This window comes from Gossypium hirsutum, chromosome A12 (genome assembly GCF_007990345.1).
Source record: "Gossypium hirsutum isolate 1008001.06 chromosome A12, Gossypium_hirsutum_v2.1, whole genome shotgun sequence".
NCBI classification, from domain to species: domain Eukaryota; kingdom Viridiplantae; phylum Streptophyta; class Magnoliopsida; order Malvales; family Malvaceae; genus Gossypium; species Gossypium hirsutum.
Window position 1 is genome coordinate 100068470 of NC_053435.1, and position 27391 is coordinate 100095860.

General features: G+C 32.0%; 2 protein-coding genes and 1 long non-coding RNA gene across 4 annotated transcripts; all 3 read left to right on the plus strand.

Annotated features, from left to right (window-relative positions):
• Positions 1 to 97: 97 nt before the first annotated feature.
• On the plus strand, positions 98 to 3193 carry LOC107939095 (conserved oligomeric Golgi complex subunit 3-like). 2 transcript variants are annotated; one of them, XR_001695050.2, is made up of 11 exons: positions 98 to 258; positions 349 to 467; positions 743 to 977; positions 1211 to 1294; positions 1383 to 1425; positions 1530 to 1656; positions 2045 to 2129; positions 2323 to 2401; positions 2745 to 2830; positions 2926 to 2997; positions 3095 to 3193. XR_001695050.2 is itself a non-coding variant. In XM_016872371.2 (7 exons), exons 3-6 carry the CDS (start codon positions 828 to 830, stop codon positions 2062 to 2064), a joined length of 381 nt encoding a protein of 126 aa, XP_016727860.1. In that variant the 5' UTR covers positions 99 to 258; positions 349 to 467; positions 743 to 827; the 3' UTR covers positions 2065 to 2129; positions 2323 to 2819. The 2 variants fall into 2 exon arrangements, 1 of the variants encoding a protein (XP_016727860.1); XM_016872371.2 differs by lacking the exons at positions 1383 to 1425; positions 2926 to 2997; positions 3095 to 3193 and having other exon boundaries at positions 99 to 258; positions 2323 to 2819.
• A 4705-nt stretch (positions 3194 to 7898) lies between these two features.
• Positions 7899 to 9110, plus strand: LOC107939085 (uncharacterized). Its single transcript, XR_001695045.2, has 3 exons — positions 7899 to 8296; positions 8553 to 8624; positions 8738 to 9110. It is a non-coding gene; the product is annotated as an uncharacterized lncRNA (long non-coding RNA).
• A 17054-nt stretch (positions 9111 to 26164) lies between these two features.
• On the plus strand, positions 26165 to 27391 carry LOC107939094 (HVA22-like protein e). The gene is made up of 5 exons (XM_016872370.2): positions 26165 to 26396; positions 26561 to 26587; positions 26669 to 26791; positions 26878 to 27082; positions 27172 to 27391. The coding sequence occupies exons 1-5, from the start codon at positions 26350 to 26352 to the stop codon at positions 27190 to 27192; spliced, it is 423 nt and encodes a 140-aa protein (XP_016727859.1). The 5' UTR covers positions 26165 to 26349; the 3' UTR covers positions 27193 to 27391.

Below are 27391 nucleotides of genomic sequence, written 5' to 3' on the forward strand. Positions count from 1 at the left end.
CTAAATCGATTCCCTAGAAACCGATTCCCCAGTAATGCTTAGCCTTTTTATTTTGTTCCCTTGGTGATGGAGTTTGCATTTTATTGTTTATTAACCTGATAGGATTTTTGCTTTTTCTGCAATTGCTACTGGATTTTCCAGGCATATGTGCAGATATAGCAGTGTCAAAGCATGAATATTGGTCGGCATTGGCTCCTCTTCTATTTGAAGTTGTTGTCTCAGCTGGACAAAAGGCTAAAGAGGAGGCATGGGATAAAGGTTAGTTCATTTTCTGACTACATCCCGTTTAATCCCTCTTTCTTTTTAATATATATTATTTTGACCTATTAAATTTTAGAACTGTTACAGGTGGTGGACATTCAGACCGGAGTAAAATTGTCCGGGATCTGAATGATCTGACTGGAGAAAGAAATATTGAGAGTATGCTTTCAGTTGAAATGGGCCTTAGGGAATTAGCATCTTTGAAGGTTGCTTTTTTTAAGCAAAATTAAATATTAATTTGGTATACTTTTCCTGGATGTTCTACATCCCTTTTTAAAAATTTGTGTGCCACCTCTATGATGGTTTATGCCTTGCGCATTAACTTCTAAAAATTTTAGTAGCAGTAATACTTCTTTCCCTCCATTCTGTATTTATATGAACTTCTATTTTATTATTACTTATGTGTTTCATCTGCACTTTTTGGAGTACCACTTCGTTTTTCTTTTTTCTTTTTTAATTTCACGCTCAATACTGCTTTCAGGTTGAGGATGCTGTTGTACAGGCATTAGGCAGGCATAGGCGACTTGGTTAACGTTGTACAAGCAAATGTTGATTTTCTTTGTGAAATGGTTGATATTCTCAAAGTTGAAGTCTTGGGAGAACAACTTAGTAGAAAGAGTGAGTCATTGGCAGGGTTACGCCCATCATTAGAAAGAATTTTGGCAGACATTCATGAACGCTTGACTTTTCGTGCTCGAACATATATCCGTGATGAGGTTTGTTATTGCTTATGTGTGCTTTCATGTATATGTTTGTGACTTTATTCTCTGTTTTTGAAAGAACAAATTATTTTAGTTGTCAATCTTTTGAGATTTAAAAATAAAATTGCATACAGTTGCACTTCATGTTTACCATGTTGGGAGAAACTGTATTGTGCTTTCTAAATGTGCCTGTCTGAGTTAATACCAGACATCCCAACACTGAACATATTGTCTTCTTGAATACTCAGATTGCAAATTATATCCCGATTAACGAAGACTTGAATTATCCTGCAAAACTGGAGCATTCTGCAGACGTGGTGTCAGAAACAGCTGTAAGTGTTCTTAACAATTCTTTGCTTCTCTTATAGATTGGATTATCCTACAAAACTGGAGCATTCTGCATTTGTCATTGGTTGTCAGACAATGGAAAGCTACTTTCCTGCAAGTCAATTCAGACCCTCATGTAAATGCTCTTTATTACCATTATTTATAGGACCTAACTTGATTTCTACTATTTGTGTTGAGTTATTCTCCTCCTCTTGTGCTTATAAATTGTAACTGTTATAGGCTTGGTTAACGTATTTCTGGAGAAGAGCCAAAGTGTATGGCGTGGAAGATGATATTGCAGAAGAGCGACTTGGGTTTTGGATTAGCCATAGTGGACAGACTCCTACTTCTCATGATGCTGTGGATGGTAAGATGACTATCCTCTTTGCTTGATCTTGTTGATGAATGCAATTGCATCTGGGGACAACTTCAGAAAAAGTGAAAACCGAGCACATATTTTGAGCCATATCTGAACCTTTTTAAAGCCTGAAATGAATATCCAAGCATCTTTCAATCTTGGGCAGTAAAGATACATATATGATGAATATCCAAGCATCTTTCAGTTTGATTATTTTTAGTTTTATATTTTTAGTATTATTTTAGTTTCTATAATTTAACATATGTTTTTTGGAATTCAAAATTTTAAAAGTAGCTAAATTAAATTTGCAATTTATGCATAGTACAGGGATTAATGACATAAATTGAGTTAATTTTTAACATTGAATGATTTCCTTTGTGAATGTGGTTTGAAAAAGAAAAGAGAAGAAAAGACTAGCGATGGAGAACTCAAGTTACAGCAGCGAGTTGCAGAAGCTCATAGAAGCCATAAAAATTTCAGAGGTAAGCTTTTATTATTATTTTTGTTGAAAATTTACTTTCCATTTCATTACATTTCCATCTTTTTTGGATATTCTTTAGCGATTCAAGAAGTTATCTATGGTAATAGTTGAGGGTTTGTAGTTATGGAAATGGTAATGGTTTTTTTGGTTCCTGAGAAATTTGAAATGGAAAAGAAAATTATTGTACATTGCAGGTGGTAGAAGGCCGGAGGGAACTGATTGCCAAATTAGCAGATTTACATTTATCTGAGCAATCTGATGTGAAATCTCTTGGTGAATCCCTAATTGTATCCACTTTATTGTTGTTTTCTTATAATGTTTTTTTTCAATTTTTTTGGGTGCATAATTTTGTTTTTCTATTTCTCAAGTATGTAAACTTTTCCCGAAATATTTACTCTAAAGATGAGGAATTCTGGGAAGGATTGAAAGATTAGGTTGGCTTATGTGGAGTTCTCTTTTGAATTAGATTTGGTTGTCTCCTTCTGTTGTCATGTTATTGAAAGATTTGAATTCTGGGAAGGATTGAAATATTTGGTTCTCTCACTTCCTTACTTCCTATTTGCAAATGGGTATATTTTATTTTTCATATTTTAACTCCTTTTTGTAAATATTGAAGGTCTGCGACTTGTATTGCTGCGGCGGAGCTGATGCAGAAAAATGTTCTCTAAGTTATTTATTTTATGAAAAGAGAAAAATATTCTGGTAAAAGTGGCAGTTTAGCCTTTAACTTTTAAAAAGGTTGAATCTATTCAATGCTTTTCTCTTCTCCTGCCCTTGACAGCACATTCATTTGACAGGATAATTTGGAAACCCTATTGCAAGAGAAGGACATTCAGGCTGATCTAGTCTGTTGCTTGCAGCATTTGCTGGTATTTTGTGTAGTTTAAGTTATGAACATTGGGTTTTGATTTGTCATGTGAACAAATATGATGAATCTGAAATGCATTTCTATTCTTCTATTTGCAGTTAAGATTTGAAACTGAAGATAAAGCAAAGGAGACTTCTAAGTAATGTGTCATTTTTGTTGAAACCTGGGGGTTTTTTTTTTGGCATTACTCCTGAAAAAGTGATTGTCAAAAACTGTTGTTTCTGGATTTGTGTATTTTTCTTCTTTTTTCTTGTGGTTACTGCTGCACCTGTTTGTAGGAGATGATTGTGTAAACATTTTAGTGTGTTTTAGTAACTTAGTTATTGTAAGAATATTTTTAACATTGTTAATTTTAATATTATTGTAATAATATTTTGAATTATATAATTCAGTTATCAATTTATATCATATATCTTTCATTGAATTTGAAGTATCATTTAAATTTGTCGTTTTTGGTTGGATTTTATGTTACAAGAAGGATTGTATATGGATGAAAAATCGGATGATACAAATTTGCCAAAATTAGCGGCGTTTTTCCATAAATGCTGCTAAAGAATCATACTTTTAGTGGCGTTTGTGATAAAAGCGCCGCTAAAGATCATGTTCTTTAGTGGCGTTTGTGATGAAAGCACCACTAAAGATCATGTTCTTTAGTGGCGTTTGTGATAAAAGCGCTGCTAAAGATCATGTTCTTTAGCGGCGTTTATGAGTAAAGCGCCGCTAAAGAACATGACCTTTAGCGGCGCTTATTTCTGTAAACGCTGCAAACGTTAGCGACGTTGTCGTTAGCGGCATTTTTTGCGGCGCTTGTGGAAGCGCCGCAAATGCCTTTAGTGGCACTAAAAAGCGCCGCTAAAGGCCTAAAAAAACGCCGCTAAAAACCTGTTTTGGTGTAGTGAATTTAATTTTTATTACATGTTGATTTTATCCAACTTAAGTTATTCTAATATAAATTATATTTGTTGATTACGTTTTAACTCGATTGATATTTGTATTATTATCAGTGTAGAAAAATGTGGATTCGAATGCTTTGAAATACATTATCCTCCTATTTAAGTATTAGGAAAGGACTGTAAATAATTTTAAGTATTATATAAAAAAATCAGATACAATAAAAATTTATAATAAAATTAATGTTCAAATATATAAAATTTATATTTGATTCTTACTTTACATTTCATAATAATTAAATTTATTTAAAATCATTCGAAAATATTATCTTATAATTATTTATGATTGTACTACAGTAAATAAATAAAAGAGATAAAAAGGAAAAGAGAAGTATGTATCTTTTTGTGTAAACATCTATCACTGTCCTTTGCCTTATCCAAGTACACCCAAAGGAAAGGATACGAAGTACCCCATCCTTTACATTTTATATATAATATATACGCTATTATTTTATTGCATTTTAATTGACTTATGGTTTTGGCAATCCATATTAAATTTAGATTTTTATTTTTTTATTTTTTTTCAATTTAATTTTTATTTTTTCGTTAAACTTGACCCTTAATTTTATAAAAAGAGTTAAATTAAACCATCAACTTTTTAAAAAGAGCAGAATTAATTTTTTAATTGAAATACTAAATAAAATGTTAAATTCTAAATATAGCCTACATGACAATCCATGTCAAGGACACTGAATAATATCGCTTACAAATGTAACACCAAAATTAAATTGAGAACACAAATACCAAATTGAAACTATCCAAAACACAATAGATTAACCCAAGAAAATACTATTCAATAATTAATTGCCATAGAAAAAAAACCAATAAGTGCAAATAAAAAGAAGAAGAAGAGAAAACGCACCAAATTTACAAGGTTCATCAAATTCCTTACATCCTCAACCACCAATAACATATGATAATTTCACTAATACTAGAAGAAATATTTACAAACTTATGGCTGATATCAATTTCGACGTCGTGTTGCACTGTGTGGTTGGCACGTAACGATAAGTATTTGAAAAAATATTAACGACCCTTGATACTTTGTTGTTCCATTCTAAAATGAGATCTTTGATATGGGTAAGGGCGATTAATGATGATATTCAATTTATGGAGGGATCTTGGTGGTGTTGGCTTGTGAAATGTAGATCTTTGAGAAGCATTGACAACAAGATTGTTTTTCATTGGGAGCCACCTCCCCCGGGTGGTTGAAGTTCAACGCGGCAAGTGTAGTAATGGAGGATGAATCTGGTTGTGGTGGGATATTAAGAGACCATAAAGGAGTGGCCTGCGCTCTGTTCTCTGGGCCAATTGAGGCTTTGGGATCAGAAATGGTAGAGATAAAAGCATTAAAACAGCCTTGGAGCTGTTTATTGGTATGGTTGGGCATGTGAAAGTGTCGCTAGTTATTTAATCTAGTTCGTGTGTTGCTTTAGAGTGGTTGTTGGAAAGGAAATATAGACCGTGGGCGTTGTAGAATCTATTCATTGCTATAGACCGTGGTATTAACCAGTTGTTTCAAGTTCAGTTCACAATTATTCACTAGCAAGCTAATGGTATGGTTGATGCTCTGGCAAAAACAGATATAAGGAGACCTTTGTTATTTAAATCCTAGTGGTGACTATTGTTTGCTGCCTAGTATTTCTGTTTGAATTGACGTTTATTGTCTCCGGTCAGGTGTATTTAAAAGTCTAAAGTTGATCTAGGCGTTTTATAATCTTTTTGCCTTTAAAGAAAGTTGGTATTTTCTAATATATAGATAGGTTGAGACTGTTATTATCTATTCCCATTCAATGTGAGATTCACAAACAAGCCAATATTAACAATCTATATGTATTTAATGTTAATATTTAAATTTTTATGATTTTTTTAATTTTAAATTTCTAATAAATTTTAAATTATTTATTTATGTGATATATAAGACAAATAATATTACGTCCATATAAAGGATATATAAACTATCATACGGGTCACTAAAACAACTTCATTAAAAATCAATGTTTTAGTGAATATGAAGAAAACTAATTTAACACTTGCTATAAGATTAAATACTAAATTTAATTAAAATAAAGAATGAGAATCAAATTGATAAAAAATATAAAGATTAAATATTATTCCTTAATTATTATATACCATGTTCTAACAATTTGAGATCTGAACTGCTTTTAGGAGATAATAAAATTAAAACTTATATTTATATGAATGTTTGAAATTAAAATTTTAAATTAAATTCAAGTTCCTGGGTTTGATTGTATAATCCAATATTCAAATAACAATCCCATGTTCATCCACGTTAATTTATACGGTAAACTTCAAAATTCGTTATTCTTGTTTGCATAAATTTATATTTTGATTAATTAAATTATCATTTGATCACCAATATTATTAATTTATTACACTATGATTATTGAGTCGCCGTTAATTTTAATTATCAGTGTAACGTTAAGTTGATGTGATATATTGACTTCATTTATAAGATTTTAATTTTAGGTTAAATTGTACAATTAAATTTATGTATTTTTTTTCAATTAAAAGATAAAAATAAAAGTCAAAAGAAAAATAAAAAATAGAGAAAAGTACAGGGACTAATTATAGAATTTAACTTAAATTAAAATTTTATAAATAAAATTAACATGTCATGTCAACTTGTTAACCGTTGCACCCTTAATAAGAGTTAATAGCTCAATGATCATAACATAATAAAATGATAATGTTAATGATCATAAAATGAATTTTAAAATTTAATAATCAAAATGTAAAAGTAATCAATTTTATAAATTACCCTAATTTAATCATTTTATTATATCTAAAATTTGAATTTCAGTCTTTCTTAATTGCTCAGGATTAAAACGTTATATATACAAAAAAAAAGTTGGTTTTATAATTTATACCCACTAGTTATAATATGTTTCAATATAAATATTATTACTTTAATCATGTGGTGTCTTACTGCTAACGTTTATTTAGGGTGTTTCCTCCCTGATGAGATTATTATAATGTAACTTATGTAAGATTATTTTGCGTTTTATCGAATATTTTATTTTATTTTATTTGGTTTATTTAATTGAAATATTTTATTTGGTTGTACACTTATTTTTGATTTTTTATTTATGATTTTTTTTTTTGTTTTTATCGATATTATTTTTTAAGGTCAATTTTTTTTATATGACTTGACTTTCAACCAAGTATTCATATTGCTTGATTTAATATATATTTATATATACATATATATACATATTAAATATTAGGAACTAATATAAACATATATATATATGATATGGTGGATGTAGAATTGAGATTTTTCTTCTCATGATTATATGTCTGTAGAACCAGAAAATTGATAAAAGGAAAACATGAAATTTCAGAACATTGTAGATTGAAGATGTTGAAATTTCATTAATGCTGTGTGTAAGTTAGATGATGCAACTTGGACTGCATTTTTCAATGGCTGGCCCAGTGGGTTGTGTTCGCCCTTTTGGATTTAGGCTAGGACCATGCTATCTTTAATACACATCATTACACCAGATAATACAAAAATGATAATTTAGTTAGGCTATTTTTAACACTCGATTTATGCCTGTTTTTGTTCTCTCAATCTTATTCACCGATCTACTTCTCAATTTTAATTTTCAACGATAAATTCATGGAATAATATTTGAAACGTAGTTGATAGAATTTTTAGATTTCACAAGTTGAGTTAAGAGATTGACAAACGGATATAATATAATATTAAAAATAAATATTGAAAAAAAATACATGATAATTTTTTAAAATTGTTGGTGGAATGAAAAAAGTATATTGTTAGAATACCAAATATTAACCCTAGATTCATTATGGTATATTTACAATGGGGATGAAAAATATTATTTAATATAAAATTAAATATGATTTTTTTATAAGAATACCGAGAGTTTTATTAAATAAATAAAGAAACAATTACAAAATAAGGGCAAAATAGTAAAGCAATAAACCACCCTTAGCCGTAACACACCAAAGAAAACAGACAGCCAGACCATTACTCTCGGCAGCTTTGTGGGAAATTGGAACGACATAAAGAAACCCACTTTCAAATCAACAACTAAAACCAGCAGCAGAGAAAGAAAAAACAAAAACATTTCTCAAAAAATAAAACCCAGCACATTCAATCCCTCAGATCTGAGAAACCAGTCCCGAGAGATCCCTAGCCAAGTGAACCTTTGCCGCCGCTGGTAAATCCTCCACCCAAAACCTGTATTCCGGTATCGACATCCTTTCTTTTACTAACATATGAGCCACCATATTTGCTCATCTATCAACATGGTGAAAGGAGATGTGCTGAAAAGAGCTTGCCTTTATCTTTATTTCTTCAATGTAAGTCTCCATATCTGAAAAATCTGGTAGTACTTGGTTTATTTTGACAATCATGGTCCTAGAATCACCCTCTATTTGAACATGAGTAAAACCCATTTCCCTTGCGAAATCCAAAGCCTAGAGACAAGCTATAGCTTCTGCTGTAAAAGAGTCAGAGACAAATTTATTAAAATAGATCTGCATCCCATAACCAAACCTCTACTATTCCTGATAACAAAACCAGAATATGAATGATGGAGGATTGTTTTGAACGCAGCATCAAAATTCACCTTAACAAAAGGTTCTTGAGGGGGTTTCCATGTAAAGTTCATTGCATTCACCGGAGCAGGTATTTTATCTTTTAACTCCCTCATTTCCTTTATAATACTGAAAATAATAGAGCAAATATCTTGGACTGATTATCGCTTTCCTTCCATTGTGCGCTTATTACGGGCTTGCCAGAGTGCCCAGGCCGTGGTTGCAGCAATTTCACCAAATTCATGCCTTCTGTCTTGAAAAACCAAATTAAGCCAGGTAGAGAAATCCATATTTTCATCAAAATTTGACCAGTCAACACCGATTGATCGCCAAACATTTTTTACAGGGCCACACATCAGAAGAGTATGCATAAAATTCTCAAGGACCTCTCAACAGCTAGGACAAATTGGGGAAGAACTTATTCTTTTATTGTAGAGGTTAAATGCAGTAGGAATATACTTATATGTAAATCGCCAAATAGCGATTTTGATTTTGGGGGGAAGATTTAAACCCCAAATCTTCTTGTAAATTCCTGTATAGTCAGTATTCGTGGTATCATTAATATGCGATTCAACAAGATAGCTGTAACCATTACGTATCGTATATGCCAGAGTTATCTGCGGACCACACCATTTTATCTTCATGAGTGTAAACTGAAAGAGGAATACAACAGATTGCATGAACTTCCATAAGGGTAAAATGATTGCTAATAAAATCCACTTTCCAGGTCTTATTTGATTGATTAATAAGCTTTGACATTTTATCAATCCCATTGTTTGCAGAAGTAGCTTGAATTTTCCCCCCGCCCAATGGGGCAGCCAACAATCTTGCAAAACTGAAATTTAGGAACCCGATCCTACCCCCCAACTAATACCATCTTCTAAGACTTTTCGGGCCACATATATACTTTTCCAGGAATACAATGAGTTATTGCTTAAAGTGGCATTCAAAACGAGGTATGAGGGTAGTACTTTGCTTTATAAATACGTCGAAATAACGAATCTAGATTAATAACTAACATCCAACCTTGTTTAGCTAAAAGCGTAATGATAAACTTGCCAAGATCCCTGAAACCCATTCCTCCACAATTTTTAGGAATACTAAGACTACCCCAATTACACCAATGCATTCTTTTATGACCCGAGCTTTTTTGCCACTGGAAACGACTCATAATACTCTCAAGTTTCGTACAAAACGTCTTTGGGAGCAAGAAACAAGACATCGAATAAGTAGGAATTGCTTGAAGGACTGCTTTAATGAAGACTTCTTTTCCTCTTTGAGATAGTAATCTAGCCCCCCAGCTCTGAACTTTCATTCTCATTCTATCATAAATATGTTGAAAAACATCATTCTTTCTTCTCCCAGCCATCATAGGAAGACCCAAATATCTTTTCATACACAACAAACGACAAACCCCTAAAATCTGTACTAATTGATTACAAGAATTATCAGAGACATTGAAGCTAAAGAAATTTGTAACTTGTCAAGATTTATCTTCTGGCCCGAAGTAATCTCATACCTTTTCAAAATATCCAACAAAACCCGTCCTCCTTCCTCATTTGCATCACAAAAAACAATGCTATCATCAGCAAAAAATAAATGAGTGACAGCAGGACTTCTCCTACATACCTTCACCCCTCTTAAATTGCCCATATGAGCAGCAGAGTCTAGTAAAGCTGAAAAACCCTTGGTACAAATTAGAAAAAGGTAGGGGCTTAAAGGATCACATTGCCGAAGTCCTCTTTAAGGGAAAAAACTTTCACTTGAAAACCCATTAAGGCTGACTATGTATGAAAAAGAAGAAATACAATGCATAATCAAATTAATCCACTCCGTCACAAAACCCATTTATTTCATCATGCCTTCTAAAAAATCCCATTCCACTCTATCATAAGCTTTGCTCATATAGAGCTTAAGATCAAACAAGCCTTTTTTTCCTTTTACTCCTTTTCAATGCATGTAAGACCTCATAAGCCACAAGAACATTATTTGAAATAGTTTTACTAGGCACAAACACTCCTTGGGCATGATCAATACACTGATCCAAAACCATTTTCAATCTATTAGCAATGGTCTTAGAAATTATTTTGTATAAAACTGAACATAGGCTAATAGGGCGAAATAAAGACACCATATTCGCATCACTTACTTTGGGAATAAGAATAATATTGGTAGAATTTATCTCATGAATCAAGATATCTCTATTAAGGACTTGGAAACAATACTTCGCCATATCCTGCCCAACTATATGCTAGAAATTTTGAAAAAATACCGCATGGAACCCATCATATCCTGGCACTTTAATAGGACCCATCTCCCGAAGAGCCTCGCTAATTTCCTCCACCTTGAAATCACGCAAAAGCTGTTCATTCATTGATGATGAGATCCTAGATGGTACTCATTCATATACAGTGTATCATTTCTCTGACGAGAACTAGTAAATTAGTCCTTAAAATAACTAACAGCAGTCTTCATCATATCATTCACATCAGTAATAATCAAACCATCCTGACCCTTGATTCTCATAATCTTATTCATGCAATGTTTAGTAGAAGCCAGGCTGTGAAAAAAACTCATATTACGATCACCAGACTTAAGCCAATTTGATCTAGCCCTTTGCTCCCAATATATCTCGGTTTTATCAATTTCCAGATTAAGATCGAGCTTAGCTTCAATAATTTCTTCCAAATTCTCATCATTCGGAAGGGCATTGTAGAGAGCATTCAGTCTACGTTTTAGAGAATTAATCTTACCATTTTTCTCCCTTCTAATCTTCGAAGCCCAATTACGAAGACCTTCGCCAATAGCATGGAGACGATCCGAAATTTTTAAATGCTTATTCAACTCTCACAAAGATTTGACTTCATCTTCACATAACTCTTCCAAAAGCCACATTCTCTCGAATCGGAAACCCCGATCTTTAACAACATATTTATCCCCCTCAGAATAATCTGTATCAAGGAAAATAAGGTAATAATCCAAAGTCGAAATATCTAAATGAATAAGTTTATAATTAGAGAAAATATTATACCATTGGAGATTTGCAACTCCTCTATCCAATCTTTCTCAAATATTGGTTGATTCAAATTTCCCCCCTTCCCAAGTATACCATTGTCCCTGATATCCAAGATCTATAAGGGTACAGTAATCCAAAGCCTCTCTAAGTGCATTTATATATTTCTCCTCTCTATACCTTCCTCCACATTTCTCTTAATTTGAAAGAATTTCATTGAAATCACCCAAAACAACCCACACTTCAGAAGAACTTTGACTACGGTTTCTTAGCAGATTTTTAGGAACCAACTCTGTTTCTAACATCGGGAGCTCCATAAAAACTTGTAAGACGCCATTCAGGTCTATTGCCATCATTAGTGACCATAATGTCAAATACAACTATCATTGCAACCCATAATTCTAATATCCACCTCATTTGTCCATCCAAGAGAAAGACCTCCCTTAGTACCATTAGCCGAGACTTCAATCCCATTCTGAAACCCAAACTTTTTCTTTATTCTCTCCATTCTGTATACATCAACTTTAGTTTCCATAAAGAAATAAACATGGAGAAGATATTCTTTCAGCAAATGCTGAATACGTTGAACCGGCCGTGGATTCCCCAGTCCACGGATGTTCCAGCTTATAATTTTCATAATACTCGGTTGATCCGCTCCGCAGGTTTAGCCGATTTATCATTTGGGCAATTATTGGTCCATTCTCTTTGCTTTTCAGTAGAATCCCTTTGTAAGGAAACTTCATGAGTAAAATTAGACCTCAATCTTTTTTTTTCTTTTATTTATTAGAATGAGCCCTTCCTCATTAATTCCTCCTTCTTCCATAATATCCTCCTCATTAATGTTATTATCTTGGGGAGAAAAAGACTTACCCATCAAGTTTAACCCCAAATTGGCTCTATAATTGCGCATCAAATTAGGAATCTGTTGATTCCTAAAATCATTCCCTTGTTTAGATCCTGATGGCCCTGAAATTACTCCCCAATCAGAACCGGGTTCCCTTAACCAAGGACTCTCTCTAACCGCCGCTCGTCGTGGAAGAGCTCTTAAAGAAGCATCCCATCCCATTAGTAAATCTTTACTCCCTTGGTGCATACAAATCAGACATAAACTTTCTCCATGTCTTAAACGGCCACATAAAAAACAAAACGTCGTTAACTTCTCATATTTGAAACTGACATAACATTCCTTCAATTTAGCAATCAGCAACCTCTTCCATCTCTTCAAAGGTTTACGGACATCCACTTTTTCGCAACCCTACTGTAATGGCTTTTGTATCGTACTCCATAAAAGAACCTATAAAGTCACCAAACTGTCTCGCAATATTTTCTGAATACAAACCTGAAGGAAGATTGTAGATCTATAGAAATTTGCGTTATTAAGAGGAACTTCTAACGGATCTTCCTCCTCATTTAGCATGGAAATGATGAGCAAGTGATTGTTAAAGGTCCATGGTGACCCTTTAACTACCTTATCTCTGTCAACTTCATGGTAGAATCGAAAAAGAATTCTTTTGTCTCCAATATCAGTTATAGAGACCCTTCCAATAAGATGCCAAAGATTGGCCATCACCGTACACATCGATTGAAAATTGATAATTGTTGTTGTGAGAAAACAACCGACTAAACAAAAAGTAGAGGATTATTCCGTTGAATTTTCTTCTAGTTCAATCTCCCACAACTCAGTCTCTCCACTCTCCACATCTTCTTCGATTAGCAAATCTGCCAATATATCCTCTATATGTGAAAAAAACAAACTGGAAAACTCAAAGAAAAAACTATAAAAACTTCAACAAAGAAAAGCCACAATATGGGTATACAGAGAAAAGCCACAATATGGGCATACTTTTAATTCCTCTGTTTTATATGATTTTTTTCAAAATGTTAAACTTGAGATAATAATGATTATAATATATTGGGTTCAAATATGTTATGTTTTTCACCGTGTATGTTTTTTTTCTAGATTTACGAACATGTAAAAAGACATAAAAACCTATATTTATCGCTTTTTAAAAAAATAAACATTTAATAATTTCACAATTAAATTGAGAACCGATTAATGAATGAAATTAATGTAATCTACCCTTTGAATAATAGCATAGAATATTGATGATGCTTTTACAAAAAAAGGTTTAACATCAGTGTTTTGAGTGACATTACTCATTAGATTTCTGATTTGTTAGTAAATATATGGAAATAACATTGGTAAAACTAAAAGCAAAAGTTTAAGAGAAAACAGAAAATTATGGACTAAAATTGAAATCAACCATTTAAAACCATTAACTTTAAAGATAGTAAAATAGATACCAAGGATTTTTAACTATTAACTTTTTAAAAGCTTATTTGGGTAGCAAATTTATTAAAATTAAAATTTACAAAAAAAAAATTACATTCATCGCTTTAAAAGTATTTAAAATGTATATTTTATATATTATAATATTAACAATGGATAACTATTTTTTTATTATAATCTAAATTGAATATTTTTAGTAAAAAGAATACTTAAAATTAAATTTTAGAATTAATTTAAGAGTAAAATTTATATGTAATTCAAATATCTACAATATGGTTTACACGTTAAAATATTTTAAATTAATACTATATATAAATTTAAGTATCATTTAAATTAAGGCGTAATTGTCGAAAATACACTCAACGTTTATGAGTTTTTGGGTTTGAGCCTTAATCTTTTTTTTTTATTGGCATCCTCAACATTACAATTTCTTTTAGAAATCAACCTAATTGTAATGGTAAATGTGAGTTGACCATCAATCAGACCGCAGATCAACGAAGCAACCTATGTGGCATGCCACCTAAGCACGAGGTTATAAATGAAGTCATCTATAAAAACAAAATTGTTTAACAATTTTTTTTGTTCTTCTCCTATTTCTTTCTTCCGCTCTTCCACTCTAGCTAATGCTGCTGTTGTGTCCAACCCCCACCACCATTGCCTTCCCTCTCACTCTTCATCGTTCCAACCCCCACCACTGTTCCCTTCCCTCTCACTCTTTACCATCGATTTCACCACGATATCACTCTTGACAATAATGCTTAGAAGAAGACAACTACAGTGTGAAAACCTAATCATTTTCCATCAAAATTCAAGGCTTTAAACATCATTCCCCCTTCAAAGTCGAAGTAACTTTTTATCTTCACCAACCAATTCATCTTCAATTGTTTCAATTACTCTTAACTATAAATTCTTAAAATTAATGCGGTTGCTTCTACTCTCTAACAACCAGCGTACAGAAAACCCCCAAAATTTACATTTCTATTTGCACAAATTAGGTCAAAAGTTAACTCTATCTATAAAAGGAGAAAAATAGAAATGAACTTGTAACAAATAGATTTGCACTAAGAATAGCGGGTGGTGGTAGGGGCAAAGCAAACAACACACTTGAGCTTCTACATAGGTGGTTTCATGAGAGACCATCTCGAGTAACCTCGTAACTTCCTCTTTCCTCGTCATCTCATTCCTCAATTTACGTTGGGTTATCAAAAAACAATAAGGAGGGGCACCAAAACAACAACGCCGAACCCTGGAGAACCAGGAACCAACATTTCTTACTCAATAACTTTTATTCCTCTTTTTCGGATGTTTCCTACTGATATGACCAGTATCGATCGAAATTTGCACCAGAATGGAACCTAAAATTTATTGCTCCAGTTTATTTCTGGAACATAGCGATCCGATCATCACTAGTGGTACCGAAACGATATCGACTACCATGGTTAATACTTACACATTGTAGGGGTATATCTACACCACATAGGCACACACTATGTCTAAAATGAGCTGCCTAAATAAAGGTTTCACTACAGGAAAATAGGGCTTTAGCGGCATTTGAACAAAAAATGCCTCAAAGATTATACATTAGCGGTGTTTGCAAAAAACTGAACAATAGTGGCGTTTTTGGCCCAAACGCCACTAAAAACTGATCAATAGCGGCGTTTTTAGCTAAAACGCCACTAAAAACTAATGTATAGCGACGTTTTTATGTAAAATACCACCAAAAACTAAGCAATAGCGGTGTTTTTGGTTCAAAAGCCACTAAAACTTATCAACAGCGGCGTTTTTGGTCCAAACACCGCAAAAAAGTTTATCTACAGCGGCTTTTTGGTCCAAACGCCTCAAAAAGTTGAGCAACCATTTTTGAATAGGGTAACCGACCTCGTTTTGATTTGATCTGATTTAATTTCCATATTATTTTCTTATTTTTGTTTTGAATTCGATTTAATTATTTGGGTATTTGAAACTAACTTTATAAAAAATATAAACTACACCATTCACTTAGTTATGAGAAAGTTTCATTTTAGTTACTTAATTATGAAAAGTTACAAATTGATAACTAAACTATTTAGAAGTTTTTATTTAAGTTATCAAGCTATTAAAATCGATGTTGTATGGCTTTCTCTAAACCCTTAAATCCTAAACATTAAACCTTAAACCCTAAATTCTAAAACATAAACACTAAACACTAATCCATAAACTCTAAAACCCTAAACCCCCCAAAAATCATATGGATGTTGATGTGTATATACATAGATATTAATGTAAAAGCTTATGTTTATAATAAATTGTGGAAGTAGTACTTAATATTGATTAAATTTATTTTTGGGTTTAGGGTTTAATATTTAAGGTTTAAGGCATATGGTTTAGGGTTCAATCGTAGAATATATTTTAAGTTTATGGTTTAGGGTTCAATGGTATAGTATGTTAAGTTTATGGTATGGGCCGGGTTTGTTATCTTGGGTTTGGGGTATAGTGTTTTAAATTAGTTTGTTGTTTGGGGTTTGGGGTTTTAAAGTGTTTAGGGTTTAGGGTCTTAATGTTCAAGGTTTTAAGGGTTAGTGTATAGGGTTTAAGGGTTAATTGATTAAATGATGTTCTGGTTGAATCTAGGTTTTGGAGTGCTCGGAGTGTGGTTTAATTAAATACTTGATCTCATGTTTATACATATATTTATGATGTATATATGTTTATATTCCCAGATAATTACACAAGATTTAGTATTACGAAATTTGATGAGGTGGTTCCTAAAATTATTGAATATGAAATGTTAACATGAAATTCTTAAACTTGAATCAATTTTAAAAATAAAATAAAATAAATTTAGTATTTTTTATTTTTTAAATTAAATTCTAATTATAAAATTCATGCACACTTTAAAATTTATAGCCTCATGATTAAATATTGAATTTGAATTTATAATTTCAAAATCTAAAAAATAATATGTGTTTAATAAGGTATCAATTTCCGAGTATTACAAGATGCTATAACTTTCTTTGCATGTAATGGACTCTCGAAATTAAACTCGTCTTACTTTAATTTTAAGATGCAAATAATAATGATCTCTTAAAAGAATTTTTGTAAATTTTATTTTATGAAAGGTAATTTTATAAGTATTGGTCATACCTAGTTAAAAATATTTTTAATAAAAACCTAATGTTTTAAAAATTTTCATTTTTTCTCAAGGTTGTCAAGTTCATTTTTATCAAAAATGGTTTTGAATATATATATTTTTATTTCAATTCATTTCATGTTTTAAATAATTATTAGAAATTATTTTAAATTGATTTACCTAAAATTTAAATATTAAATATTTAAATAATAATTATTCAATATAATTAATTTTTTTTCAAATTAGATATATTGTTTGAAAGAAAACAAACTTAGTTTAAAAGGAATTTAAGAAATAATTAAACTATTAAAATTTATTGTTATCAAATGCATTAGTGGCGTTTTTGTCAAAAACGCCGCAAAAAAATTTTCACTTTAGCCAAAACGACGTCGTTTTATGTTGCGTCTCCAGAGGCATTAGCGGCGCTTTTGTAAAAACGCTGCTAAAAGTTTAATTAAAACAACATCGTTTCTTTTGTGATTTAGTGGTGTCATTATCTTTAACAAAACGGCGCTGTTTTTGTTTCATCCTTTTCATCCCCAATGCAAACCCGAAACCCCTTATTTTCTCTTAAATCAAAATTTCCCTTAAACCTTAAATTTTCCCCCAAATCAAACCCATTTGTCATCTCCCTTTATGTTTTCATTCCATAGGTTTCATTTCATTTCGATTTCAAATCAAACCCGAAGCTTCTTGTTTCATTTCGATTTCATTTCTATTATTTTTTATGTTACTAAAGAACAGGGCTTTAATGTTATAGAAACCACTTCCAAATTTCATTTGTTTGCTTTGCCCTCTGTCTATCACATTGTTGTTTGGTTTGGTGTGTTTGCTTGTTTTGAGAGTGTTCATGGCTGATGTTAATCACCATAAACATGATACTTTAAGGTATGTATTTGTTTATCTCCATGTTATCTCATTTGGGTTTTTCTTTTTTTATTTGATTGGTGGCAGATGAGTTCTTTGTTTTCCACTTCATGTTAAATCATTTTGGTTTTTCTTTTCTTTTTTTCTAAACTTGTTTTCCTTTTCCTGATGTTTACTGAAATCTAGCGTCTTGTTTGTTTTTTTGTTCTTCATGTTATTTCATATGGGTATGTGTTCAGTTTTGTTCAAAGCTTTTTCTTTTTCCTAATGTCCATTAAGGAATGTTATCAAATGACTTCTTCTTTTTATTCTCTCTTCATCAAATGTCTTTTGAGTGGTAGCCATTGGTTTGTTCAATTTTGCGTTTCTATTGGTTTTCCTTTGTGCTGTTTATAGAGAAGATTGTTGGTTTTGATGCTACTTGTATTGTGATTTCTAGTTTCTACACTAATTATTTTGTCACTTGTAGGTTTCAGCTTACCAATTTTGTGGATTTTCTACAAATACCACATATGGTAGACAAGTATTTTTGCTTATTTTCCTTCTTTATGATGTTTCTCTTAGTAGAATGTAATCTTCTTTGTCCTTTCTCTTTTGGATTAAATCTGGTTTAGAGCTACTCTCCTTCGAGCTTTACTAGTTGTCATAGGTATGATGATGGTTTCAAACTTATTTATTTCAAAGTTATGGAGAACCAATCGGTAAAGTTGAAATTGCAGAATTAGATGAAAGATCTTGGGTACAAGCACATAGATATGTTCTTTTTCACCACGATTCAATTGCACCATTATGCAAGTAAGTTCTAAAATATGATAAATGTTCATCTTTTTTATTTGTTTATTTTCTAACCAATTAAACCTCTTTTTAACGTAGTGAGTACAAACAAATCTTAAGATCTCGTTCACGCTCCCGAAGATTACAACAAGGAGAGATTAATAAGTTATACACAGAATCTTTCCATGAATGGTTAAGCAAAACGGTATGAAACTCAACCTTTTATTGATAAATAATAATGTTTTCTCGTAACATTTATAATTACTTAATTTACTTTTGATTCAATAGGTTTGGAGTGGGAAGGACGTTAATGACGAAGTTAAATGGCTTTCCCAAGGCCCGAATAGAGTAGTAAAAGATATAGTGCCTTCATCATCAATGGATTCAGATTTCATACAAAATATCGCGAGAGATTGAGGAGAACTCAAAATTATGGAATAGTTGTTAATTCTTCAATTACAAGTTATGCTAGTGCTAGGGACAGTAATCCCATTGAGGGAAATGTGGAGTATTACGGACTTCTTACTGATATTATTGAGTTAGATTACTATAGAAAATGGAAAGTTTTCTTATTTCGATGTGATTGGGCTGATGTTAATACTGCTCACGGAATTAAAAAAGATCAAATTGGTTTTATAATGGTGAATTTCTCTCGATTGATTCACACTGGAGAACAATTGATAGATGAGCCGTATGTATTTTCTTCTCAAGTGAAACAAGTTTTTTACTCGAAAGATCCAACTGATGAGGGTTGGTACGTTGTACTCCGAAACACCCCTCGAGACTTGTTTGACATGGGTAATGGAAGTAGAGATGACATCGTCGAAAGATCAGAAACTTTGCCTTTTCCAGAACAAAACTTAAATGAAAATATCCATAGTATTAGTACACAATTTCAATGGGTTTGTCAGGATGTGGATGAAGATATTTACGAATTATGATGTAGTAAGATTTTACGATTTCTTAATTATATGTAATATTATAATTTTAATCTTGCTCATGTTATATAATTTAACTATTTTATATGTACTATTATTGTTGTAATTTGTTACTAAAGTTTCAACTATTTTATGTGTATTGCAGGAAAAATGCGTAGAAGAAGATTACAATATTAAGTATTGTCCAGAATACTCCAAATTCGGAAGAAGCAAATAGTGAACAGCAGACAATTATTGAATCTTGGAATGTGACGGAGACACTTGACAAGCCTGCAGAATTTCAAAGTAATGTTAAGTTTATTTTACATGTGTGTTGACTTTTATTATTGATTTATTTTTCATTTTTAATATAAATAATAACATATCGTTTTTCAGCTGAAAGTGGTGGGACGTGCAGAGGTCGAGAACATACGCTACTTAAATATTTATACGACTTAAATCTTGTCGAGCGTGTTAAAGTAAGTAGAAACAGTCATGGTCAGTTTGTTGGATCTGAAGCTCGACTTTTAGCAGGCTATTTGGGCATTATAGCACGAAATGCCAATATGTTGCCATCAACTACGAATCATGGCATCACATGCCTGATAGCAACAAAAATCAAGCTCTCGATAATATTAAGGTAACAAAACATCTAATTGTTATTTATAATACTTTGGTTTAAGTTTCATTTATATTTACTGTAACACCCCCTAAACCCAAGCCGTCACCGGAATAGGGCTACGAGACATTACTTGACTTATACACTAACATTTATACAAAACCGAGTCATAAACTTTACATTCCAGATCAATTCTTATCAAATTTCATCTTAAAGTCCTTAATATGGGCCTACGGGGCCCAATATATGTTTTAGAAGTGATTCAGAACTAAACTGACAACTTTAGAAATTTTTCCTTGAAGATAGGGGCACATACCCATGTGGCCTGAGACATGCCCGTGTGGCCTGGAACATGGCCGTGGGGCTAGCCCATGGGCAGATCTGATTTTCTCACACGGAAGTGGAACTAACCTGTGGCCAATTCTGACTTTTCCACGCGGCCAAGGCACATGCCCATGTGACTTGACCGTGTGAAAACATGATTTTTGACCATTTTAAAGTTATTTTCACATACTAAACACACCTAATTCATACCCAAAACATTTACTTATAAATCTTGATCAAATAACATTCATCAAATCTTTCAAACTTAGCAAATTCTCATTCATTCATTTTATTACCTCTTAAGGATTATGCACCACATTTACATTCAAAGTATAAAACATTTACAAATGACAAGAAGCAAACCTAGTACATGCCACATATCTAAAAGATAGATGCATCACCAAAATTGAGTTGAGGTCGGAATTGACTCAGATGCTTGACTGAACTTCAACTTTACCTAACCTGTGCATGGAAAACAACCGTACACTGAGTATTGGAAATACTCAGTGGTATTATCATAATTCAAATTATAACAACAATAAAATATCATAACATACATAGATAATTAGAAAATCATACATACAAATCATACATATAAATTCATACCAAACTATCATATTTCCATTATATCATTTCCAATGTTAGATCCAATAAATCATCAATGAGATTTCAATTAACTCATGAACCTTTGATTCATCTCTCAACCACATATAATTATTCAATTCACATTTCAAATATGAACACTTCATGAACCTTTGGTTCATGCCTTCAATCTCTTTACAAATTTCATCTTACATTCCATTTTACAATATCATTTTCTCATTTTATTCGATAGCTTGATTAATCAAAATCATTTGGTTTTATTATTTCACTTATTTTCCCTATTAACATAACTCGGACTTTGGCGGATACACGGATCCAACCAAACGCACCAGAATGGCGACCAACTCCTTATCAGATAGTTTGAAGCAAATAAGTGATGACCAACGTCTCATCGGCTAAGCCGAAGCAAAGTGGCGACCAACGTCTCATCGAATCTATCCGAAGTAAATATGACACACCAAGTGTCTCATCGACTCGAGGTTGAAGAATCCCTAAACTTTTCCTATCCTATGGCATGCCAACTATATCCGCCCTAGCCCAACTAGTTAATAGGGTATCAAAATCACATATTCATATCACTTTCACCTTCAGTTGATTGTAATCATTCGAATTCAAATCCATCACAATAACAATTCAATCACAATTTCAAATTCACCACAAATCATTATACAATTCAATTTCACACATGTATACATTCATCAATCAAATCCAATTCTCATTCAATTCAAATATCACTACTTACCTCACATTCAAATTCCATACACAATTATTAAAATTAAACATTTAATAATAAATAACTTGAATTATAATAATGCAAACCGATATTTTTCTCGAGCTATTCCTCGATCACTTTTTCTTTTCCCTTCGTATTCAACGTCTTGGTTTCCTTGTTTGCTATGAAAATTATCATAAGTACAATTAATTAATAACACACATATTTTATATAAAATAATAACTTTTCATACAACTTTTACCTAAATCCCAAATTTGTCCTAACCATTTTCATCTTCATCCTTTTTACAATTCACATCATTTTCTTATTCAATTTCCATCAAAACTTCAATATAACCATCAAATTTTCATCATTTTACCATAATTTCAAATTTCTTCCAATTTAACCCCTAAAATTCAAAAATTATAGGCTAGTTCACAAATTAGTCCTTTAATTAATTTTAATCAACAATTCTATCAATTTGATCCCTAATTTCATCATTTATTCAACATAAACCTTACTCAAAAGTCTATCAACTTTCAATATTTCCACACAAATTCAATAGTACTTTACTCTAAAACTCCAAAAACATCAAAATCACAAAGAAAGGGACTTAATTGACTTACCAATTTAACTTTCAAGCTTTCAAACCCTAATTTCTCCTTTTTCTTTTCTTTTCTTTTCTTCTTTCTTTCTTTCTATTTCGTTTGGTTCCTGTAACTTTTTCTTATTTTTTTCTTTCTTTTATTCATTCTTTATTTTATTACCTTATTTACTTAATTAACATTTAATAAAATATCTATATAATAACAAATAAAAATAATAAATGTGTATTTATACACACATGTACACATGTGTTATTTATCACCATACAATTGTCACTATCTCAATTAATAGATAATAATAATAATAATAATAATAAGTAAATATTTTTTACTTAATAAATAAGTAAATATATATATAACATACATTTGTACTAATAATTTAAATACTCATGTATTTATTCTCTATCTTACACATGTCACTAATTTGGTTTAAATACTAATTTAGTCCCTTTCCCTTTCTCTATTCTATGATTAAGCTTTTATGCTCTACTCAATTTAGTCCTTTCTACTAATTACTTCTAATTAAAAATAAATTCACCTAATTAAAATCTAATTCAACCCATAACTAACTTCGTAAATATTTTTAATAAATATTTACAGACTAGTTTTCCTAAGACGGAGGCCCTAAATTCACTTTTTCGGTGCCCGTGAAATATGGGTCGTTACATTTACATTCTAAACTTGTATTTTTTTAGGAGAGATTTGCTTTAGAGGTCTCGGATGACTATATCAAGAAGGCATTGGGTAAAAAATGGAGAGACCATAAAAGCACTTTGAAAAAACAATATTTTAAGAAAGACATAAGCCTCAAAGAAAAATTGCGAAATGTCCCGCCGGGAATGCTGAGGTACCAATGGGAAGATGCGGTTAGATTCTGGAATCAAAGAAAGGAGAGGTATTATGTACATCCAATTTCTTATAAAATTTTTGGTATATAGTGTTTACTATATACGTAATAATAATTACATTATGTAGGACCGTGAGCGAGTTGTAACAAGCAGCAAGCAAAAACAAAAATTCACGCACACAGCAGGGTCGAGAAGTTTCGCTTCTGTAGCTGAGGCCGAGGTATTATGAATTTATTAATTCTATCAAATATTAATGACTTTCTACTACTAAATAATATTTTTACTACTATATTGTAGGAAGTCTCATCTGGTCAAAAAGTTGGACGCCTTCAGCTTTTTGAGATTACGCATAGGAAGAAAGATGGATCTCCTATGACATTCGAAGCTGGACAAATTATGGTATATTTACTTAATAAAATTTGATTTATTATAAATATTTATAATGTTTAATTATAATGGTTTAATTTGTCGTTAGTAGTTTTAAATAATGTTAAGTTATGTTGCATTTCTTTTTATTATATATTTCATTTCTAACTCTTTAATTGATTTATTCGGAGAAACTAAATGAGAAGAAGGCGGAGTATGAAGCGATTGCTTCGACTGATAGTTCTGTTAATCTTGAGAACATTGATAACAGAATTATTACTGAAGTTTTGGGTCTTGAAAGGTATGGTCGGGTTCGATTTCAAGGATCTGGTGTTACCCCGACCCAATATTTTAGATCCGGCTCCCAGCAATACATGCCTTCTTAGAGTCAAGCTCAAGCTGAAGTTCAGAGGTTAAGAGACTAGATAGCTCAGATGCAAGCGAGAACAGTTGAGCAAATTGCTGAGGTTGAAAGAAAATATGAAGAACTCCAGCAACAACTTAGAGCGGATGCAGCAACAAGAAAGGCAGTGGTAGCAGCGAGGGAGGCAGAGGCAACAGCGATGGTAGCAGAGTAGAGTAGAAAATACAATGAGCTCCAACTATAGCTTCAGCATATGATGAAGATGTTTCAGCAGTCGCAAAAGCAGTCATCTTAGACATTTGTTTTCTCCTTGTAAGAATATTTTTAACATTGTCACATTTAACATTATTGTAAGAATATTTTGAGTTATACTTCATTTATTAATTTACATCATATATCTTTTGTTAAATTTGAAGTATCATTTTGATTTAACGTTTTTTGTTGTATTTTTTATGCTACATTTGCTGTTTTTGGTTGGATTTCATGTTATATTTGCTGTTTTTGGTTGGATTTAATGCAAAAAAGGGTTGGATATTGGTGAAAAATGTACATTGCAAATCTGCCAAAATTAGCGGCGTTTGTAACAAAAGTGCTAAAAGCCAACCAAACGTCGTTAAAAGCCATGACTTTTAGCGGGGCTTTTCCCACAGACGCAGCTAAAAAGTCATGATCTTTTGTGGCGTTTTTTTCAAATAAAAGCCGAAAATTTTTGCGACTTTTTCTATAGTGTCATTTTTTGCGGCGCTTGTGAAAATGCCGCAAATAGTTCTAACGGCGCTTAAAAGCGTTGCTAAAGGTAAAAAAAAATGCCACTAAAAGTCTGTTTTCCTATAATGTTTCTCACATGCTCTTTAGATGCTCAAACTTGAATGGGTTCTATGGACAAGCATCCTTGGACCACCAAGCTAATCATAGAAGTTCTAACGCTAACAATGATGATGTCTTTTAAGATAGCTAGTCTTTACTTCTTGAAATCTTTTCTTCTTTCTGCCTTATTCTTTAATTCTTCAAGTTGTTCTCTGTGGCACCTTTTGGATCTTCATAGATTTTATTGATTAACTCCAAGACATTCAAGGAAATGAATAGTGTCTTTGTTTTGACTGCCCAAAAATTATAACTTATTCAAAGGGAGGAACTTGAACATAATTGTACATCACGCTTATAGAAACCATGACCAATTTTATGTTACACACACTCTGGCACCATTTTGGAGGAAATAATTTAAAGATGAAGGGCAGAGACACTCAATATGGAACTGAATTTTTATTTTATTTTTTCTCGCATCATATTCTCTTACACTCTTCTACCACATTACTAAAATGACTTCATCACTTAAGGTGTCTTTAGATGGGCGGTATGTTTACCTCCTCTAAGGTTAAAAAAAGCGGTGGCAGTGAAATAAATTACTGTAACTATAAAGTAAAAAATTCTACCACACCAGAGGAAAAACTCATCCAAAGGAGCCCTTTACAATCTTTTATATAGTTGTTGTAAGTGATTATTAGTTTCTATTCATAAATTTAGTAATTAATGTGACTCTAGTAGATTCATGCATATTAATTAAATAATTACTAAATTTCTTAAATTCATCCATTTTAATCACTTTCATTAAATACATGATTAATAACATCGTGAAAGACTTAAACCAACTCAATAGAATTCATGCACAGTCAATTATTGTTGTTATGGGAAGGAAGTAGAAAAACGTAATATTAATTCAGACTCTAGGTTTTGGGCCACAGAACAATTTACATTGGGTAAAAATTCCCAGGATTAACATGGACCAACTTAATCCCGTATTAACTAACATGGGTGGTTTAGGGCTACAATAATAATTTAAGAATCGAGGCATTGCCCAGAAATGTAACCAACTACTTTAATCTCTACTTGCAGCTGCAGGCTTCCTTCCCACTAGAAACTCCAGACTTATAAACAAATCTTGAATTGCGTGACCCACAAACACCAACTCCAAGGGAGGAAGAAACAAAGCTAAAAGAGAAAGAGACAAAAACTTGGAGTCTTACATTTGGATCCATGTGGGCAAGGGCGTGTGTCACCGACCTTTAATCATCCAAACACATGCTCAACCTTCCCCACTTTATAATTAAACAAATCTAACCATGGAAGGGGCGATTAACAATTATAATAAAAAAGGGTTTTTAAATCACTTGGATCGTTGATCGATAATCATTAATCTAATCTATCTGGACGGTGCTTAATCTATTTCCACACGTCGAAGGCAGAATCTTATACTGTTTCTCTTGTTGCCACCTGGTACCATGTCCCCCTATGTTTGTCTATAAATCCAGTCCCTTTTTGCCTTAGATTTCAACCAACAACAAACAAACTGTTTTGCCTTTGTTCTATCTAACTTCAAACAGATTTTCTGAATCCAGAATCTAAGTATGGGTCGTTTATGGACTTTGCTTTCAAACCTTCATTCATTAGCCGGGTATTCTTTTTTCTTTTTCACATATTTTCATTCCATATTCATTTTAACGTTCATTGTTACTAATTTTAAAACCCATTTCTTGGTTTTGGCATTTGACGAATTGAACTTTATATCTGAACTATTTTTCTTTTTTGGTGTTGTTTTGGGACTTGTAATGTCTGCAGGCCTCTGGTGATGTTGCTGTATCCCTTGTAAGAAAATTTTGGAGTTTTTGTTGTGGGTTTTGTCATATCATATTTTTTTTTAGTTAATTTATTGAAAAAAAAATTCAGATATGCATCGGTGATAGCAATAGAAAGTCCAGGCAAGGATGATGATGAACAGTGGCTCGCTTATTGGATTTTGTATTCATTGCTGACTTTAACAGAGATGGTGTTTCAATCAGTCTTGGAGTGGTAACAGTTAGCAAATATTTTCTATTAAAGGAAGGTTACAATATTTTTTCAGAAATTTTAATTGTATATATATATAAATATTGTAGGATACCAATTTGGTACTCGGTGAAGCTGGTGTTGATGGCATGGCTGGTGTTACCACAGTTCAGGGGGGCGGCTTTCATATATGAAAGGTATGTGAGAGAGCAAATGAAGAAATATGGGATTTTGAGAGATCATCATCATCATCATAGCGGTTCTCCAGATGGAAAGGGCAAGAAGAAATTTGTTCAGTTCATAGTCCCCAAGAAAGTATGTTAAGCGTGTTTGATACTTACACATACAATAATGTATATATTGGTATCCGGCATATATAAGGAGTTTGTTGATATGGATGACAGGGGGAGCAGGAAGCTTACTGAGGAAAAGGGTGGATCATGTGTTCTTTGCTTGCTTCACACTTGAGCTTTTCCTGGGTGGTTGTAAATGCTTACCCTTTTTACAAGTTCATGGGTTTCAGATCTTTGAGTGCATGTAATGATTAGGAACGAATATTTTATGAAAAAAGCTTATTGTTCAAGTCTCAAAAGCAATAATATATATATATATATTAATTTCTTA